The sequence below is a fragment of the Euleptes europaea genome, chromosome 8 (genome assembly GCF_029931775.1).
Source record: "Euleptes europaea isolate rEulEur1 chromosome 8, rEulEur1.hap1, whole genome shotgun sequence".
Classification (NCBI taxonomy): Eukaryota; Metazoa; Chordata; class Lepidosauria; order Squamata; family Sphaerodactylidae; genus Euleptes; species Euleptes europaea.
In genome coordinates, this window is record NC_079319.1 from 3344962 (window position 1) to 3365546 (window position 20585).

General features: G+C 50.3%; 1 protein-coding gene across 1 annotated transcript in view; it reads right to left on the bottom strand.

The window, feature by feature from the left end:
- Positions 1-6727: 6727 nt before the first annotated feature.
- The window catches only part of RHPN1 (rhophilin Rho GTPase binding protein 1), a 41150-nt gene continuing 27292 nt past the window's right edge, over positions 6728-20585 (bottom strand). Inside the window, exons 9-17 of the mRNA XM_056854626.1 lie at positions 19139-19305; positions 16781-16968; positions 16393-16549; positions 14124-14243; positions 12448-12642; positions 11249-11325; positions 10468-10614; positions 8066-8224; positions 6728-6919 (exon numbers count right to left, since the gene is read on the bottom strand). Of these exons, the coding sequence (XP_056710604.1) occupies positions 6728-6919; positions 8066-8224; positions 10468-10614; positions 11249-11325; positions 12448-12642; positions 14124-14243; positions 16393-16549; positions 16781-16968; positions 19139-19305 (1402 nt within the window). The remainder of the gene's footprint in view (positions 6920-8065; positions 8225-10467; positions 10615-11248; positions 11326-12447; positions 12643-14123; positions 14244-16392; positions 16550-16780; positions 16969-19138; positions 19306-20585) is intronic.

The following is a 20585-nucleotide window of genomic DNA, read 5'->3' on the forward strand; positions in this document are numbered from 1 at the left end:
AAAAACCCACTTCCTGGGTGTTTTGCTCGGACAATCATCTCAGGCACTGGGCAGGCGAGGCGGGAAGGAGGGGGGCATCACTCGGTCACTTTTTACCCCCCCTCCCCAGCTGGATGGAGACAGGACGTTCCCAAGATGCGATTTTAGAGGGGCAACCTACTGTGTAACGTTGTCTGACTAACTCTTGTAATTATGAAGCATGGAAATGTAGAAGGCGACTCCATGTTGTGTGAATAAAGATGACTATGGACATTGCTTGCGGAGCCCGCGTCTGATTCCGGATGCCCCCAGCAGGCTCGAGCCAGCAACAGGTCTACAGGGGAACATCAGAAGAGCCCTGCAGGATCAGGCGTCCTGTTTCAACAAAGCATCCAGAACGGTTGCCTCGGAGGACCAACGACCTGGGAAGACAGGCCAAGGTCTTCCTTTACGCTGCCTCTTGCACTGGTGTCCCCATTACTATGGTTAGCCATTGCTGGACCTCTCCTCCATGAATCTAATCCCCTCTTGAAACCATTTATGTTCATGGCCATTAGTAGGTGCTCTGGCAGCAAATTCCACAATTTAACCGAGTTGAACAAATATGTATTTCCTTTTGTCTGTCCCGAACCTACTGACCCTCAGGTGCCCCCCAAGATCTAGTATTATAGGACAGGGGGGGGGGGGGGAAAGCAGTATTCAAGTTCTCCATCCTGTGTATAATTTTATAAACTTGTATCATTATAGATCATGATGGGTAGCCGTGTTAGTCTGTCACTAGCAGTAGAAAAGAGTAGGGGTCCAGTCGCACCTTAAAGACTAACAACATTTCTGGCAGGGTAGGAGCTTTCGTGAGCCACAGCTCACTTCTTCAGATACAGCTAGAATGTGAATCCATCTATACTTAAGTAGGGAAGAGTGAACCAGACACACATTTACACAGTGTAAATGTCAAAATCAAGTAAATGACATTAGCAGGCGTGATTGGATTAGGTGCGATAGGCAGAGGGCAGGCGCGGAGAAATCAGCATCGATAATGAAACGGGATTCCTGTCTCATTACCAGTGCTGTCTGGTTCACTCTTTCCTACTTAAGGATAGATGGATTCACATTGTAGCTGTATCTGAAGAAGTGAGCTGTGGCTCACGAAAGCTCCTACCTTGCCAGAAAGTTTGTTAAATCTTGAGGGTGCTACTGGACTCGTACCTTTTTTTACTTCTATCATGAAAAATCCCAGACTCTTCAACCTTTCCTCATGGGACATTTGCACCGACCCCTAAACCACCTTGGTTGCCCCTCTTCTGTGTTTTTTTCTAGCTCTGCAATATCTTTTTAATAGTCACCAGAATTGCACACATTATATTGTTGAAGGCTTTCACAGTCAGAGTTCATTGGTTCTTGTAGGTTATCCGGGCTGTGTGACCATGGTCTTGGTATTTTCTTTCCTGACGTTTCGCCAGCAGCTGTGGCAGGCATCTTCCGAGGAGTAACACTGAAGGACAGTGTCTCTCAGTGTCAAGTGTGTAGGAAGAGTAATATATAGTCAGAAAGGGGTTGGGTTTGAGCTGAATCATTGTCCTGCAAAAAGTATCAAAGGTACAAAGATACTTACAGGACAATGATTAGCACATTACCTTTGATACTTTTCGCCGGCAATGATTTAGCTCAAACCCAACCCCTTTCTGACTATATATTACTTTTCCTACACACTTGACACTGAGAGACACTGTCCTTCAGTGTTAATCCTCTGAAGATGCCTCCCACAGCTGCTGGCGAAACGTCAGGAAAGAAAATGCCAAGACCACGGTCACACAGCCCGGATAACCTACAAGAACCATTGCACACGTTATTCCACATGAGGGTGCACCATAGATATAGACAGAGGCATTACAGTATTTGTCACTCTGCCACTGCACATTCAGTCAACATTTTAATCAAGCTTCCCATTTCAACCCCAAGATCTTTCCTTTGCAGTCAGTTCAGACCCAGTGTGGTGTAGTGGTTAAGAGCAGTGGACTCTGAGCTGGAGAACCGGGTTTGATTCCCCGCTCCTCCACATGAGCGGCGGAGGCTAACCTGGTGAACTGGATTTGTTTCCCCACTCCTATACATGAAGTCAGCTAAGTGACCTTGGACTTAGTCACAGCTCTCTTAGAACTCTCTCAGCCCCACCTACCTCACAGGGTGTCTGTTGTGGGGAGGGGGAGGGAAGGTGATTGTAAGCCGGTTTGTTTCTTCCTTAAATGGTAGAGAAAGTTGGCATATAAAAGCCAATTCTTCTTCTACCCCGTTGATTTTTTTCATTCCAGTGTGCATCCCCATACACTTACCTGCACTAAACATCATTTGCCACGCTGTCCATTCACCCAGTTTAGAGAGATTCCTCTGGAGCTTTTAACACTCATCCTTGGTTTTCCTGAATAATTTCGTATCATCTGCAAATTTGGCCACTATGTCATTCACCCTCAATTCCAGATTATGTATGAACACATTAAATAGCGTTGGTTCCAACAACAATCCTTGTGGAACTCTGCAGCTCATTCCCTTCCATTGCAAGTGTTTCAAGAAGGTTAGGAAGCACATGGATAAGATTTCTTCAGAGGGGAGATGGTTGGGATTGAACTTGGGACTGTCTGCATGCAAACCACACACACTGCTCCTGGCCTAGGCCTTTCTTGGCCAACTGCAGGAACTTAATCTGCGTGCCACTTCCCTGGGGCCAAAATGGCCCCTGCAAAGCAAAAGTAGCACTGTCATCTTCTTTCTCTGCTACCGCCCTCTTATTTATTCCTTTTTTTCTTTTAGCAGAACTCATCCAACTATAAGATCCATCCCAGTTAGTGGGGAAGAACACAATGCTCTGCACACGCTCTGAGGCACTCTTTATTGCTACATCATGGCTCCAAGGCATCGAAAGGAGGTTGCACACTGGTTCAAATTAATGCTACAGGTAAAAGTGGAAAGGAAAAAAAAAATCACTGCTACTACTCTTGGTTTGCAAACAAATACAACATGAGGGAACCCCCTTCCAAAGTTGGGTCAGAACAAATGTTTTAAATTACAGTTAAAAAAAATTAGCATAGGAGTGCACATAAAACATGACAATTGCTAGGGGTCAGAAAGTCCTAGCACTAACACAGCACTGCAAATATTTCGATCTTCGTAGGGGGAGAAGCCCCATCAATTGCAAGCTTGAGGCCTTGAACACAAACCGCTGAACGGGCAAAGGGGTTGCTGAATGTCTTCAGAAGGAACCACTAAAAAAATTACGGGACAGCTCAACGTTGTAAAGAAACCCCCTTGATATCGACTCCTGTTTGCCCAATCCGATCTCTGCAGAGGCAGTTAAACGGGGTGGGAAAGCAGAGGTGCTCCCCGCCCGCTCGCAGGTGGGACCCTCCTTTTGAACACTAGCCACACGCCAAGAAAAACCACCTCATCTCCCTGCAAATGAAAAGCAAATCCAGACAAGTGGTTCCAAAGGCACCTTTCCTGGTGGCCTGTTGCAGAGACGCCAGACAATCAACAGATTTATTGCAGCAGAGGGTTTCCTAGACCAAGGCCTGCTTTGTGAGGTGCCAGAAATGATAATGCCTGTCTTGGTGGTGGAGGAAAGAACTGTCAAGTCTCAGCTGAGTTATGGCAACCCCCATGGGGTGTTCTAGGCAAGAGACTTTCGGAGGTGGTCTGCCATTGACTGCCTCTGCGTAGCGACCCTGGACTTCCTTGATGGTCTCCCATCCAAATCCTAATCCGGACCGACCCTGCTTAGCTTCCAAGATCTGATGTGACTGGGCCATCCTGGGCCATCCTGGTCAGGGGAATGAATGCCTTTTTAAAATTGAAATAGTCAATGATGTAACTCCCCTACCTGCAGTCTGATGTGATCCAGTTCATTCAACCACGTCGAGGTGACTCTGTTGGTATTTCAGCATTTGGAGGCTGGGCCTTAATTTCCTCCACACTGAAACACACTTTTTAAAGAGTATTTGCATGGCCTTGTATCTGAATTCATTCGGAATTATTTAATTATTAATTTAGACAAGAATCACAAGGGCTCTTTTTAAATGGTCTTTAGGAGGAGGGGGAGAGAGGATACCAAAATTTCATGAGCAAAGTGGGCGAGTGAATTGTTCCAAGACCTGATCCAAACCCACGCCGTAGGATCAGGTGAACACCAGCTCACCACAATTGTGGTGGCGCTTGGCTGATTCTAAGCAGACCGGAGTCCTAAACCAAGGTGTTCCCTTCTGACCAAGCTGAGCATGAACCTTCTTAAGGAGTCTCAAACTGGCTTACAATCTCCTTCCCTTCCCCTCCCCACAACCGACACCTTGTGAGGTAGGTGGGGCTGAGAGAGTTCGGAGAGAACTGTGACTGTGATGCATGACAACGCTTTTGGGTAAAGTTTAGAAAACTTTGGAGCAAAACCACTAAGTGTTAAGTTTCCTTCTGAGTTCAGACTGATCAGCAGCTCGGCTGGTGTTTCCAAACATCTGGCAAATGGCTTTTAGGTGAAAGGAAGTTAAGCTACAAACTAGCTCTACATTTGAAAAACTGAGTACATTTTAAAAAACAACTTCCAGCTGCTATAGAACAACAACAACAACAAAAACTGTGCAGCTGATTTGACTATTTGGTTCTGGTGAACTGCATTCACGACCTCTGCAAGTTTGGGTGCTGAGAATGCAGGAGGAGCTGTGGCTCAGCAGTAGAGCATCTGCTTGGCATGCAGAAGGTCCCAGGTTCAATCCCCGGCACCTCCAGTTAAAGGGACTAGGAGAGTAGGTGATGTGAAAGATTCTGCCTGAGACCCTGGAGAGCTGCTGCTGGTCTGAGTAGACAATACTGACTTTGATGGACCAAGGCTTGGTTCAGTATAAGGCAGCTTCATGTGTTCAATGAAGGGAGAAGGAGTTGGTAATAACATGCAGGATTGCAGGCAGAAATTCCCAGGTTCAACCCCGGCATCTCCACGTGAAAGGATCAAGTAGGAGGTGACATAAAAGACCTCTTCCTGGGACCTTGGGGAGCCGCTGCGGGTCAGAGCAGACACTCTTGGCCTTGATGGACCAATGGCCTGATTCAGTATAAGGCAGCTTCCTATCTAGTTCAGCATCCCATTTCATGCAGCAGCCAAACTGTTCCTACAGGTCCAACGAACAGGACACAGAGGATAAAGACTTCCCGAAACCATGGTCATTTATGCATGGGTACTTGGACTTGGTTGCACTACCCCCACACTGCTAGTAAGCAGCAAGTCCACTTATCCTGCATCCAGTTCCCAGACAGCAATTTCTGCCACCCCGCCTCACCCTCCGCAAGAAAGCTGTCCCCAAATTCCAATTAGACAGTCCAAGCTCTCCCTCCCTCTCCAATTCAAAAGGTCTTCTTCCAAAAACCACACGCTGAGCATATATTGCTAATTCTCAATGGTGCAACCCAACTCTTTTTTTTGTAACAAAAGCAAATCACAACTGTACTAGCTGCCGCAGCGCCACCTCTCCCCTCCTTCCTCTGACGCCTCCTTGTACAGGGATGTTGGGAGTAGCTCGCTTGCCTGCCCTTCCCCCTTAATTTCCATTCCTCTGGATAGGCTTCCGCAGCCGAGGGCTGGTCTCCTGGGCCCTTCTGATCGCCCTCCTAGCTCTGAACCGCCTGAAATCCTCCCCCCTCTCTTCTCAGAGGGCCACGGCCCCAAACTGAGCACAGGACTCTCCAAAAAGGTGCAGGGGCTTCTGTTTGCAAGGCCTGGGCATGATCCTCCTGCCAACACAGCCCCAAACGGCCATGGCTCTTGGTGCCACGTGGTCCCTCTTGCCTGGCAGCCATGGCACAACAGGTGGCTTTGGCAGAGGGAAATCAGCACAATGAAAAAGGACATGTTATAAACGGCCGGTGTCAACAGTCCTCATTCATTTAACAAGTCCTGTGAGATCAGTCCAAGGCTTTTTCTAGCTAAGTGTCCAGTTTCTGGCGCTCTCCCATTCTTAAAGAACATCAGAAAGGCCCTGCAGGATCAGACCCAGGCCCATCAAGTCCAGCAGTCTGTTCACACAGTGGCCAACCAGGGGCCTCTAGGAAGCCCACAAGCAAGGCAACTGCAGCAGCAACATCCTGCCTGTGCTCCACAGCACCTAAGATAATAGGCATGCTCCTCTGATCCTGGAGAGAACGTAAGAACATAAGAAAGGCCCTGCTGGATCAGGCCAAGGTCCATCAAGTCCAGCAGTCTGTTCACACAATGGCCAACCAGCTGCCTCCAGGAAGCCCACAAATGACTGCAGCAGCATTTATCCTGCCTGCGTTCCACAGAACTTAATATAACAGGCCTGCTCCTCTGATCCTGGAGAGAACATAAGAAAGGCTCTGCTGGATCAGACCCAGGCCCATCAAGTCCAGCAGTCTGTTCCCACAGTGGCCGACCAGGTGCCTCTAGGAAGCCCACAAACAAGACGACTGCAGCAGCACCATCCTGCCTGTGTTCGGCTCCTCATATAATAGGCCTGCTCCTCTGATCCTGGAGAGAACAGAGAATGGTAAGGACCATTCTTCCTACAGCATCTGGGATTCAGATTCTCCATTCTGCAGTAGTGCGTTGCTTGCCTAGACTTCGTTTCAGGCAGGCCAGGCCCTTTTCAGAAGCCGCCTGGCCTCCAGTTCGGGGGCCTACGGTCCTTGCCAAGAGCGGGATCTGTCTCTGCCGAGACTCCGGCATCTGCCCCCACGGGCCTGGGAGCCGGGTGGCTCAGCAGGCCTGACCGTTGTCTCCCATGGCGGCGAAGGGGAGTCCAAACGTGCTGCGCTTGCTCTTCCGGCCCCAGGCCAGGAACGTGCTGGCCCCCTTGCCCGGCAGCAGGCTCTTCCGCCGGTTCTCCTTGTTGCCCTTCAGGGGGCTGCTGGTGCCCGAAGAAGACATCGCTGACAGCTTCTTGTCCGCCTTCCAGGAAAAAAGAGACAGAAAAGATGTGTGAGGAGAGCCAGAGAGGAGGATGAAAGCAACAGCCAGTGTGGTGAAGGAGAAGAGTTGGTTTTTATATGCCAACTTTTTCCACCACTTAAGGAAGACTCAAACCAACTTACAGTCACCTTCTCCTCCTCACAACAGACACCCTATGAGGGAGGTGGGGCTGAGAGAGTGTGACTAGCCCAAGGTCACCCAGCTGGCTTCGTGTGGAAGAGCTTAGAAACCAACCCAGTTCACCAGATTAGAGTCTGCCGCTCATGTGGAGGAGTGGGGAATCCAACCCGGTTCTCCAGATCAGAGTCCGCTGCTCCAAACCACTGCTCTTAACCACTAACACCACGCTGGCTCTCACAGCATGCTGGTAGTCAGACTAGGATCTGAGAGACCTTGGTTCGAATCCCCGCTCTGCCATGGAAGGTTGCTGGGTGACCTTGGGACCGGCCGCACTCTCTCAGCCAGACCCACCCTACAGGATTGTTGTGAGGATAAAACAGAGGAGAGGAGAAGCTGATTTGGGTCCCCACTGGGGAGAGAAGTGGTATATAAGTGAAGTAAATAAATATTGTGAGGTCCCTTGAAATCATCTGTGGACAGCCTCCCAGCCACCAGGAAGCCTCTTCTCCTCTTGGGCAGCTGAACACTAGCAGAAAGCTCTGAATGGTAAGGACCATTTGGGCAACTGAACCAAGTGCCTGGAGATCATAAGAACATAAGACCACCCCTGCTGGGTCAGACCAGTGAGGGTCCATCTAGTCCAGCATCCTGTCTCACACACTGGCCAACCAGCTCCTCTGGAGGTCCAACACGGGCACAGAGGCCGAGGCCTTCATAAGAACGTAAGAAGAGCCCTGCTGGATCAGACCAGTGAGAGTCCATCTAGTCCAGCATCTTGTCTCACACAGCGGCTGACCGGTTCCTCTGGAGGGCCTACAGCAGGGCATAGAGGCCGAGGCCTTCATAAGAATGTAGAAGACCCCTATTGGATCAGACCACTGAGGGGCCATCTAGTCCAGCACCTGCTGAGCTTTTCAGAAATGATCCAGGTAAGCTCTTCTTGGCCGTCACTGGGCTTCTCTCGGCCACTCGAGGGGCCTCATCCTCCACTCGAAGCAGACTTACCACGCTCTGCCCATCGGGGGGCTGCATCGTGATCACGCCGACCTCGACCCCCTCTTCCCTGATGACCTTCAGCAGCTGCACCACTTCTGCGTGCCTGGCCCACTTGCAATCCTTGCCACCAACAGACACGATGTAGTCCCCCTCTTTCAGGCCAGCTTCCTGAAAAACAACCGCCAAGCAGCAGCAGAAGAAGAGTTGGTTCTTATATACCGACTTTCCCTACCACTTAAGGGAGACTCAAACCAGCTTACAATCACCTTCCCTTCCCCTCCCCACAACAGACACCCTGTGAGGTAGGTGGGGCTGAGAGAGTGTGACTAGCCCAAGGTCACCCAGCTGGCTTCCTGCATAGGAGTGGGGAAACAAATCCAGTTCACCAGATTAGCGTCCACCACTCATGTGGAGGAGCGGGGAATCAAACTCAGCACTCCAGATCAGACTCCACTGCTCCAAACCACCGCTCTTAACCACTACACCACACTGGCTCTGAATGGAGTTGTGACACGGAGAGCCCGAGACACCCCAACTACAGGCTGGGGGGGGAGTCTTTTGGGGAGGGGGGCAGAAAAGGATGCAAAGGATACAAGCAGCTCAGCAGAAAAAGGACAGCAGGGGACGTACAGCAGAACGCTTTTTAAAAATCCATTGCTCACTGGTTAAAGAATTAGTGGTTGGTCAGATGACTTTTTAAAAGAGGTCAGGTCTCCTGGAAACTGACTGATGGTCAATGAAAATGGACCCTCCTTTTCCTTAATGTTGCTTAAAGGCTTATATGATAATGATTAAAAGATAGGGACCCACCTCTCATAATCCAATGGATTGAGAAGAAGAGTTGGTTGTTATACCCCGCTTTTCTCTACCTTTTAAGGAGAATCAAACCAGTTTACAATTGCCTTCCCTTCTCCCCACAACAGGCACCTTGTGAGGTAGGTGGGCCTGAGAGAGCTTGGAGAGAACTGTGACTGGCCCAAGGTCACCCAACTGGCTTCATGCGGAGGAGTGGGGAATCCAACCCGGTTCACCAGATTAGAGTCCGCTGCTCATGTGGAGGAGTGGGGAATCAAACCCGGTTCTCCAGATTAGAGTGTGCCGCTCTTAACCACTACACCATGCTGACTTTACAACTTTATCAACATTTGAATGTACAGTATATTGTGCATGGCAATATTTGTAGATATTTGAAAAACTTTTGTAGCGGCTGGCTGCAGACTTGCCACAATTGTGGTTATAGTTTATATTTCTGTTTCGAGTAATTAAAATAAAAATCAAAAGAGTAGGTTTAGCCCTTTTCAGTGGCTTTCAAAGTGGGTTAAACATATTCAAGGAACAGAAGGCCAGAAGGAACAAATACTCACTTTGGTGGACCAAGGGTAATGCTGATCACAACTTTGGGGTCAGGAAGAAATTTTCCTACAGGCCAGATTGGCCAGTGATCCTGGAGGGTTCTCTCCCCCCCCCCCCAATCTTGCAGGCATGGAGTAGGGGTCACTGGGGATGTGGGTGGGGGAGGTAGTTGTGAATGTCCTGCATTGTGCAGGGGGTTGGACTAGATGATCCTGGTGGTCTCTTCTGATTCTATGATTCTAAGGGCCATATAATTGGGAGGGGCTGTGGCTCAGTGGTAGAGCATCTGCTTGGCATGCAGAAGGTGCCAGGTTCAAGCCCCAGTTAAAGGAACTAGGCAAGTTGGTGATGTGAAAGACCTCTGCCTGAGACCCTGGAGAGCCGGTGCCGGTCAGAGTAGACAATACTGACTTTGATGGACCAAGGGTCTGATTCAGTATAAGGCAGCTTCATGTGGGTTCATGTATGAAATTCTGCTTTAGGGGAAGGGCTGTGGTTCAGTGGTAGAGCATCTGCTTGGCACATAGAAGGTCCCAGGTTCAATCCCCAGAATCTCCAGTGAAAGAGACTAGGCAAGCAGGTGATGTGAAAGACCCCTGCCTGAGACCCTGGAGAGCTGCTGCCGGTCTGAGTAGAAAATACCAACTTTGATGGACCAAGGGTCTGATTCAGTAGAAGGCATCTTCATGTGTTCATGTGTCAGATTAAGTAGAAGGCAACTCCATGTGTTCAAGTAGCTGCCAATCTGTTTCTCAGTTACCACCCTCTGTTCCCTGGTTCCGCCAATCTGTTTCTCTTTGCTTACAAGTAAACATTGGATCCAGCACTTTCACAAGGCAATTGGCAACCATCTGTGGCTAGGATGGTCCGAAAAGAATTCAACTAGCAGAGCAAGAATTGTCCTTGTAAGATGACTGAGCCCCTGGGGTTTATGTCAGGGAAGAAGTGGGTAGGAACGACGCCTTTCCTGTCTGGCCCCGGGAACCCCCTCCTAACACCACCACAAACCTTTTGCACGCTTTAGAACAGACAACACCAAGCCAAGATCCGGAACTCACCGCCGCACAGCTCCCGGCGACAACCCCGGCAATGAGGACTGGGGAATCCCCTCGGAGGGTGAACCCAAAGCCGTTTTCTCCTGGCGCCAGAAGAGCTGTCCGCGGGGGGTGCCACTTGTTCTTGGCGGAGAAAACGGACAGCGGCCCCTGGAAAAAGGAGAGTGCGCATTTCAGGAAACGGAGGGCCGGCCATGCTGAGTTGTTCACACCAAAACCAAACCCGAACCTTGTGGCACCTCTAACTGCCAGGAAGTTCTTCCTAACGTTTAGCCAGAAACTCTTTGAATTTAATTTCAACCTGTTGGTTCTTCAGTCTTCTGCCCCTCAACATGACTAGGTACACTTTAGTTCATTCCAGCATTTTGGAAGAGGAAGAAAAATGACACCCCTCTCATCATGCATGGCTTTAGGAATGGTAAGGGGAAACACATAGATCCCAGAAAAGGGATCTGGACTTAAACATCCTGCCAACTAAGCAACAACACAACCTTAACAAGTGTACCCAGTGCTAATTTATTTGCGCGAGGCAGGTGTGGTGAGTTGTGCCAAACCCCACAGCCTTCTACGAAGACCGTTTCAGAGGGGAGCCATGTGGGTCTGCAGTGGAACAGATAGATCCCAACGAAGAGAGCTTTGACTCTCGAAAGCTCATAGCCCAAAGATCTTGTAGGTCTCTCAGGTGCTGCAGGACATGAATCTAGCTGTTCCACAGCCTTCTGACATCTTTCGGTTCTCCAGTTCCTTTGCTGGTCATGGCCTCACCTAGAACTTTTGTACGTACCAGTCTATGGAAGATGTCCATGACCTTCACCTTGGAGAAGTTGGGGGGTTTGATTTCCGGTCTCTGGTGTGTTTTGGCTAAAAGAAGAGTGGAGGCAGGGGAGGGAAGACAACGTTAAAACCACCACACAACGCGGGCAGAGATGTTGCTTCCTATGCTTCGTAGATCAGGCTGTAGGTGGGTAAAAAGGAAATTATGGTTCTATGCACAATTCATTTGAACACGGACTTCAGCATATGGGCTCTCTCTTTCCTTCACGACAACAAAGTTTCTACTCTTTAAATCGGCAGAGATAACACTTGAAACTGGGAAGTCTTGAGTGCCCAAAGGGATGGATTTTGTGACCCAGGTATCATGTCAGCAGCATGAATTATGCACACTGGACGAAAAGCCAGTGTTCAGTGATTAAGAGAGACTAGGATTTGGGAGATCCGGGTTCAAATCCCTACTACCTTACCATGGAAGCTCACAGGCCTAACCTACTTCACAGGGTTGTGAGGACAAAATGGAGGCGAGAGGAACCTAATGTAAGCCACGTTGGGTCCCCTCCAGGGAGAAAGGCAGGCTAAAATTAAGATAATTGTTTAATTGATTGATTGATTAAATAGGTGTGCCTAATCTGCATCAGCTGTTCAGTCCCCAGAATCCAGCCCAACTTGGTGCAGAATTCTTTTATTATAGGATGGTATCTCTGATCCCAATTTATCAAGGCTATGTACATTGAAGCTGTACATTGGATAGGAGATTCCAATCCCTTAAGAAGAAGAGGAGTTGGTTTTTATATGCCCGACTTTCTCTACCTTTTTAAGGAGTCTCAAAGCGTCTTACAATCACCTTCCCTTCCCCTCCCCACAACTGACACCCTGTGAGGTAGGTGGGGCTGAGAGAGCTCTAAGCTAGCTGTGACTAGCCCAAGCTCACCCAGCTGGCTTCGTGTGTAGGAGTGGGGAAACAAATCCAGTTCACCAGATTAGCCTCTGTCGCTCATGTGGAGGAGTGGGGAATCGAACCCGGTTCACCAGAGTCCACGCCGTTAACCACTACACCACACTGGTTTTCCACAGCAAGCTCCTCCAGAGAGCTGCCCTGGCAAGCTGCAGGAGAGACGCAGCCTGACCAAAGCTGCCTCGCCGGGGAATCGGGACTGGCTCGCTCAGGCTGGGGCCAGGCATCAGAGCCTCTGCCCCCCGCATGCTTACGGTGGACGTCGGGCGCATCCACGGTTTCGAAGAAGTCCTCCTCGTGGTCTATCTCCGCATACTTGCTGAGCGAGCGCTTGTGGGCGAAGGACAGAACCTCCTGGAGAATGTCCATCTTCCGCAGGATCTTGCAGAGGCTGTGCAGGCGCATGGCTTCCTCGTGCCGCATGATGGCCTTCTTGAGATGTGCCTTCCCTGCAGAGATATGCGAGAGAGCGAAGGTGGAGCCGCATCACTTGGTGTGCCGCCTTGGCCTTCACACGGCTTCACTGGGCACCGCCCATGAGGGCAGCCCAGGTTGCTCCAATCCCGTTCCTGGTGGAGCATGCTCAGCTGACCCGTTTGTTTGGGAGGGCAAATTAAGATGCACGCAAGTACGCACATGGGTTTGACCCTTTACTCTGTTAAGCTCAGGGAGTCTGAAGGCTTTAGGACAGGGGTGTCGAAGTCATAGAATCATAGAGTTGGAAGGAACCACCAGGGTCATCTAGTCCAACCCCCTGCACAATGCAGGAAATTCACAACTGTCTCCCCCCCCCCACACCCCCAATGACCCCCACTCCATGCCCAGAAGATGGCGAAGGTGCCTTCCCTCTCATGAACTGCCTAAGATCATAGAATCAGCATTTCTGACAGATGGCCATCTAAACTCTGCTTAAAAACCTCCAGGGAAGGAGAGTTCACCACCTCCTGAGGAAGCCTGTTCCACTGAGGAACCGCTCTGACTGTTAGAAAATTTTTCCTGATGTCTAGAAGGAAACTCTTTTGATTTAATTTCAACCCGTTGGTTCTGGTCCGACCTTCTGGGGCAACAAAAAACAACTCTGCACCCTCCTCCATGTGACAGCCCTTCAAGTACTTGAAGATGGTTCTCATCTCCCTTGTCAGTCTTCTCCTCTCCGGGCTAAACATACCCAGCTCCTTCAGCCTTTCCTCATAGGACTTGGTCTCCAGACCCCTCACCATCTTTGTTGCCCTCCTCTGGACATGTTCCAGCTTTTCTGGAACATTATGTCGATATGTCATAAATGCCACTTGGTTGGGCCATGCCGCGCCAGCCCAGATTGCAAGTGGAGGGGGGTGGCTGGCTTGTGGGCCAAATAAGAGCTCTCAAGAGGCTGGATACAGCCCGCGGGCCTTATGTTTGACACCCTTGCTTTAGGACTTCCAACAGGTACAGAAGGCCCAGCTTCCAGCCACACAGCACGCTGGTTACACACCCAGGGAAGGAAAAGGAGAGACTGGCACACATTTTAAAGAGGAAGGTGGTCAATGAAAGCATCCTTTTCGAGCTGGTAAGACCACATTTCCTTTGCCATGGTCCGGATCCTGTGGACCAATCCTGCTAGTGCTGGTGTGTTCCTCCAGAGGAAAGAGCCTCCCCTTACACCGCCAACAGCAGGAAGGTCTGTAGGATCTAACCTGCCATCTCTTATCTGAAAGGGTTTTCAGGTTTCAGAAGCACAGCAAAACCTTGCAGCGCTTGTGAGCGGACAGCAGCGGGATGGGGCACGCACACCACAAGCAGCAATGCCTTTGCCGCTCTGCAAGGCCTCTTGCAGAAAGACAAAATGCTGCCAGCATACAGAGTAAGAACTCTCTCCCAATTCCCGCTTGGCTTTTTACTATACTCAGGACAGGGGCCAGGCAAAAGGGAGCCCCAGCAGGGCCCTTACCCAGTTTTCTTCGCTCCTCTGAGTCTTGCAGGAGCTGGCCGAGGGCTGGCCCCTCCGGCACGCTGATGTGCAACTGGAGAAAGGCTTTTTCGTGGTCTGGGAGGTCCGCGTCAGATGCAGCTGCATAAAACACATCAAGGAGAGGCTTACGCAGGAGAAGGGACAGAAGGTGGCCAAACGCAGCAGAGAAAGCCGGTGTCCTCTCTATCCCAGAACAGGTATTTTCAAGGAAACAAGAGACCCTTTGCAGAGATCCTAAGCAGAGGTACACCCTTCTATGTCATATGAACATAAGAAAGGCCATGCTGGATCAAACCAAGGACCATCAAGTCCAGCAGTCTGTTCACACAGGGGCCAACCAGGGGCCTCTAGGAAGCCCACAAACAAGACAACTGCAGCAGCACCATCCTGCCTGCGTTCCAAAGCACCTAATATAATAGGTATGTTCCTCTGATCCTGGAGAGAAGAGGTGTGCATCATGACTAGTATCCATTTTGACTAGTAGCCATGGATACCCCTCTCCTCCATGGTCATGTCTACTCCCCTCTTAAAGCCTTCCAAGTTGGCAGCTGTCACCACATCCTGGGGCAGGGAGTTCCACAATTTAACTCTGCATTGTGTGAAGAAATATTTCCTTTGATCTGTTTTGATAGAAGTCCATTAAAGACAGTGGGATTAGAAAGGCGGAGTTCCGCTCAGGATGATGCTGTAAAGGTGCCAACTTACGATCACGTACGTACGTGAGAAATCTCACCTGCTTCTTTGGGGTTTCAGCTTGTTGAAAAGGGCAGGATTCCTGCTTTAGTAACCATTCCTATAAGCCTGTTTGTAACCTGACCATTAACTGGCCGTGTGAACTGCTTAAACTGAAAAGCTTGGTAAGGGGAGAGACATGTGGCAAGCAGAAATCTCTGTATTAGCGGTTTCACATGTTCACGTTCTCTCTCGATACCGCAGTGATCAACTGGCCATGCGTGTGTCAGTCACGAGAACATCAGAAGAGACCTGCTAGATCAGACCGGTGGTCCATCTAGTCCAGCATCCTGTCTCACACACTGGCCAACCAGCTCCTCTGGAGGGCCAACAAACAGGGCACAGAGGCCGACGCCTCTCCCTGATGCTGCCTCTGAGATTCAAAGAATGACTGCCTCTGAACATGGAGGTTCCCATTAGTCACCATGGCTAGGAGCCATAGTGTGAATTCTAGGATTCCCCTATCGAATCTTGTATTTGGTGTGGAATTCAGTATTGTGAAACTCACTTATTCATCTTTATAAAAAACTAGGAAAGTTGTGAATTTTGTGGCCCAGAGATGGAGGGCTTGAGAGAAACTAAGGTTCAGAGAAGATGGTTAAGGAATAAGTCCCTCCCCATTCTTTATATTTCTGTTCTGGCAAAAAAGAAGAGAAGAAGAAGAGTTGTTTTTTTTTTATATGTTTACTTCCTCTACCACTTAAGGCAGAATCAAACCAGTTTACAATCACCTTCCCTTCCCCTCCCCACAACAGACACCCTGTGAGGTAGGTAGGGCTGAGAGAGCTCTAAGAGAGCTGTGACTAGCCCAAGGTCACCCAGCTGGCTTCAGGTGGAGGAGTGGGGAATCAAACCCGGTTCTCCAGATTAGAGTCCACCGCTCTGAACCACTACACCATGATGGCTCTCCATAGAGACAGGGCTCCCGACTCCTAGAAAGCTGCAGAGACTCAGCGAAGCCATGGGCGGCAGGACTTCCTTCCTCCCTGTTTCCATAACGGAACCCTCTGCAATCAAGAGCAAAGGGGCGAAGCGCTGGCATCAGACTGGCACCACGGGACTTGGATGTCTCAGCACATACCAACCGGGTATGTCTGGCACAAAGAGTACAAACACAAACTGCTGAGCCAGCAAAAGGCTTTTTGAGTGGCAGAGATGGGCTCAACTGGGGGGGGGGCTCACAGACTGGACAGTGTCACGCTGCCTGGGTTATTAAGGACTTCAGTGGTCTAACACAGATCCTGGAAATGGATTTCTGAACCCATGAGGAAGAGGAAGAAGAGGAAGAAGAGGAGGAAGAGGAAGAGGAGGAGGAAGAGGAGGAAGAAGAAGAGGAGGAAGAGGAAAAAGAGGAAGAAGAGGAAAAAGAGTTGGTTTTTATATGCCGACTTTCTCTATCACTTAAGGAAGAAGCAAACCGACTTACAATCACCTTCCCTTCCCCACAACAGACACCCTGTGAGGTAGGTGGGGCTGAGAGAGCTCTAAGAGAACAGTGACTAGCCAGGCTACTCACGCGGGCAGTCGCAAAGGGCGATGGCGGTGTAGTAGTGTGAGAGGGCCTTGAAATGCTCCGCCTTGACATGCACCATGGTGGTCCACGAGAACGGGACATAGTCTTTCACGTGGGGCTGGGTCATGGTCTGATACACCAAAGAGTAAACCTCGTCCACCTGGGGAGAAGCAAGGGAAGAAAAAGATGAGCAGGTGGACGTTGCCCCAAAGGCCCGCAGAGATCGAGATGGAGCTGCTGCCGGCACGAGGACCTGCGCCAAAGGAAGCAGGCCCATGCCGGCTTCGTTTCAACAATGCCAGGGCCGTGGGTACCCTCAAGCCCTTCCTGCCTCTCAGCACGGCTCTGCCTCCGCCTCCCACCCCACCCCGCTTGCATGGGTCCCCCTTACCCTGGCTGCTTCCTGCGCCAGCTGCAGGCAGGTGAGGAAGTTGCTCTGGGCCCGGAGAAGGAGGGCCTTCTCGAAGACGCACTCCTGCACTTGGGCGATCATCAGGCGCACCAGCATGTTCAGGGAGGCAGCGCTCATGTCCAGGCTGGGGGCGTTGGAGAAGTTCTCCTTCAGGTAGTTGAAGGCTCCTGCAAGGGAGACGGGATGAGGCAGCGGGCCAGACCAATGCGTCTGCTAGGTGAGCCAACATGATGTAGTGGTTAGGAGCAGTGGACTCTGATCTGGAGAACCGGGTTGGTTTCCCCAATCCTACACATGAAGCCTGCTGGGCGACCTTGGGGCTAGTCACAGTTCTCTTAGAGCTCTCTCAGCCCCACCTACCTCACAAGGTGCCTGTTGTGGGAGGGGCTGTGGCCCAGTAGTACAGCCTCTGCTTGGCATGCAGAAGGCCCCAGGTTCAATCCCCGGCATCTCCCTGTTAAAGGGACTAGGCAACTAGATGATGTGAAAGACCTCAGCCTGAGACCCTGGAGAGCCGCTGCCGGTCTGAGTAGACAATACTGACTTTGATGGACCAAGGGTCTGATTCAGCACTAGGCAGCTTCATGTGTTCATGTGGGGAGAGGAAGAGAAGGAGATTGCAAGCCACTTTGATTCTCCTTAAAAGGTAGAGATGTTGGCGAATAAAAACCAACTCTTCTTCTCCTAGGTACTCCACCACACTGGGGCCCCAGCTATGTTTTCATGACCGTGGACGCCCAGATGGGAAAAGGGCACTCCTGGTTTCTCCATACCCCGGACATCATGGATTCACATGGAGCTGCCTTGTAGTGAATCAGACCATCAGCCCATTGAAGTTGGCACTGCCTATTCAGACTGGCAGTAGCTCTCCAGGGTCTCAGGCACAGAAGCAACTTCACCATCATCCTTTTCCACTGGAGATACCAGGGATTGCACTGGGTACATTCTGATGGCCAAGCAGGGGGCTCTCCCACTGCTCTCCACGCCCCTTCAAGTGGCAGCCAGCAAGGTGCTGTGTCTAAAATACAGGGCTTAGATTAAGAAGAAGAAGAGAAGAGCTGGTTTTCATAAACCAATTTTCTCTACCAAAAGGAGCCTCAAACCGGCTTACAATCACCTTCCCTTCCCATCCCCACAACAGACACCTTGTCAGGTATGTGAGGTTGAGAGAGTTTGGAGAACTGTGACTGGCTCAAGGTCACCCAGCAGGCTTCATGTGGAGGAGTGGGGAATCAAACCTGGTTCGCCAGATTGAAGTCCGCCGCTCCTAACCACTGCACCACACTGGCTCTCCCAAGTTTGAATGCTGAATCAGACACAAATGCTGAATCAGATAGATAGCTTCACAGGTGGGTTTGAGCAAGTTATTCTCTCTGCTTAACCCAGCCAGAAGCAGAGTTACGAAGCTAAAAGCCACGGAAGTCCTCACAGGCTGCCCTGATCATGTCAAGCGAGTGCAGAAGAGGAACCCATAAAAAATGTTGACAAGAACGTACAAGAACGAGCGTGGGATCCCTGCACCCTGCCCACACCTTCTGTTTTTACTCAACAATCCCGCCCTACCTGCTTCACCTGAACGCTACCTTCCCTATCTACGATCGATCTTAGATCTGCCTAAAGGTACGACCAAATGCACTGTGTTCTTCCATCAGAGTAGACTAAAGATCTGTAAAAACAAGGGCATAAAAAAAGAGAGGAGGCGAGCTGAAAGCACGCACCAAAATAAACATTACGTCCTTAAGGTGCCACTAGATTCTGGTGTTATTTTTCTGTAACAGAATAACACGACAACCCCTTTGAAATAATAATAGTCCTGCTGCAGGCCAGCATTCTGTTTCCAACGGAGGAGGAGGAGAAGAAGAGCTGGTTTTTATATGCTGACCTTCTCTACCACTTCAGGAAGAATCAGACCGGCTTACAATCACCTTCCCTTTCCCTTCCCACAACAGACACCCTGTGAAGTAGGTGGGGCTGAGAGTGTGTGACTAGCCCAAGGTCACCCAGCACGCTTCATGCGGAGGAGTGGGGAATTGAGCCTGGTTCCCCAGATTAGAGTCTGCCACTCATGTGGGAGTGGGGAATCAAACCCGGTTCTCCAGATCAGAGTCCACCGCTCCAAACCACAGCTCTTAACCACTACACCACGCTGGTTACATTACTGCACCAAGGCAGGGCCCGCCTTGACAGGTATAATCCTGAATCTGGGAGACAGAAGATAGCGAGGCTCCTTCTTCTGACTAAATCAAAGCAAAAAACCCTGCAGGTCGTCTATACACCTATGTCAAAGTTGCATTTCTTTCACACACACACACACACACCCCGGAATGGCTGTCATACCAGCTGCCTTCTGGAACGCATCGATGGCGCACTCCACTCCCTGCGAGGCAGCACGGTCCTGTCGGGCTCCAATCTGGGTGTGCAGCGCCCCGATGTTGAAGAGCACGCTCCCCTTCTCAAAGGCCAGGGCCCGCTGGTGAGAAGGGACTCCGGTCAGCGAGTCGTACCTGCCGAGAGGGGGTCAGCTGAACATCGCACGAGGCAAATCAGTCCCTACCTCTCCCCACCCAGAGAAGATTTGGGAAAGGAGAGGCATTTACCGTAACAGCCTCAGCTGTCAAAAATGAAACAACCGATCGACTTCGCAAGGAGAGAGAATAGGATTAGCACCCCTGGGTTGACCTCATCTGGCACTCAACCCCATCCTCAAAGTCATGCTTGCTTCTTTCTAACAAATGTTGGGGCTGTTGTGTTTCTGAGCACGGACAAAGAGCAGGTTGCCCGTCCCGGGTTCTATTTCTGCACCTTGATGAAAGAGAACGCCAGGGAGGGACAGACACACGGCTATCATCAGGAAGCGACTGCAGAGAGCTGATTCTCTCGGCACTGCACAAAGATCTCTAGCAAAACAGAGGCACCAATTTCCCACAGCAATCTACTGGCACCCTCAAAAATTACAGATCCATTCCCCTAGCAGCAGCGCTGTCCTCTGAGCTTCTTAAGAACATAACAATAGTCATGCTCCTCTGATCCTGGAGAGAATTGGTGTGCATCATGACTAGTAGCCATTTTGACTAGTAGCCATGAATAGCCCTCTCCTCCATGAACATGTCCACTCCCTTCTTAAAGCCTTCCAAGTTGACAGCCATCACCACATCCTGGGGCAGGGAGTTCCACAATTTAACTATGCACTGTGTGAAGAAATACTTCCTTTTATCTGTTTTGAATCTCTCCCCCTCCAGCTTCACCAGATAACCCAGCATTCAAGAATTATGAGAGAGGGAGAAACGCTTCTCCCTCTTGCATCAGAAGAAAGCCTCTTACACTGGAGGAAAGCACCACCACTGGCAGAATGGGTCTGTCGAATCCAACTCAACAGGACTCGTGCAAAATTTGAAAAAGCATAGCTGCTGTCTCTTGGGCTCTGTCTGGTCTATTCTGTCCGGCTGCTCCCCTCCCAGTCATGCAGCTAAAAACAAGTCCAGCTAGAGACCAACAAGGTTTCCGGGGTGCAAGCTTTTGAGAGTCAAAGCTCCCTTCGCCAGACTCTTGAAAGCTTATGCCCCGAAAATCTCTTTGGTCTCTAAGTTTCCAAGAGGTCAGGCAGCATGTTATGCCCTAATCTCATCATATCTCGAATGCTAAGGAGGGTCAGTGCTTGGACGGGAGGCCACCAAGGAAGACACTGCGAAGAAAGATGATGGCAAACCACCTCTGAATGTCTTTCGCCCTGACCTGGATGGCCCAGGATGGCCCAGGCTAGCCCTGTCTCATTAGATTTTCGCAG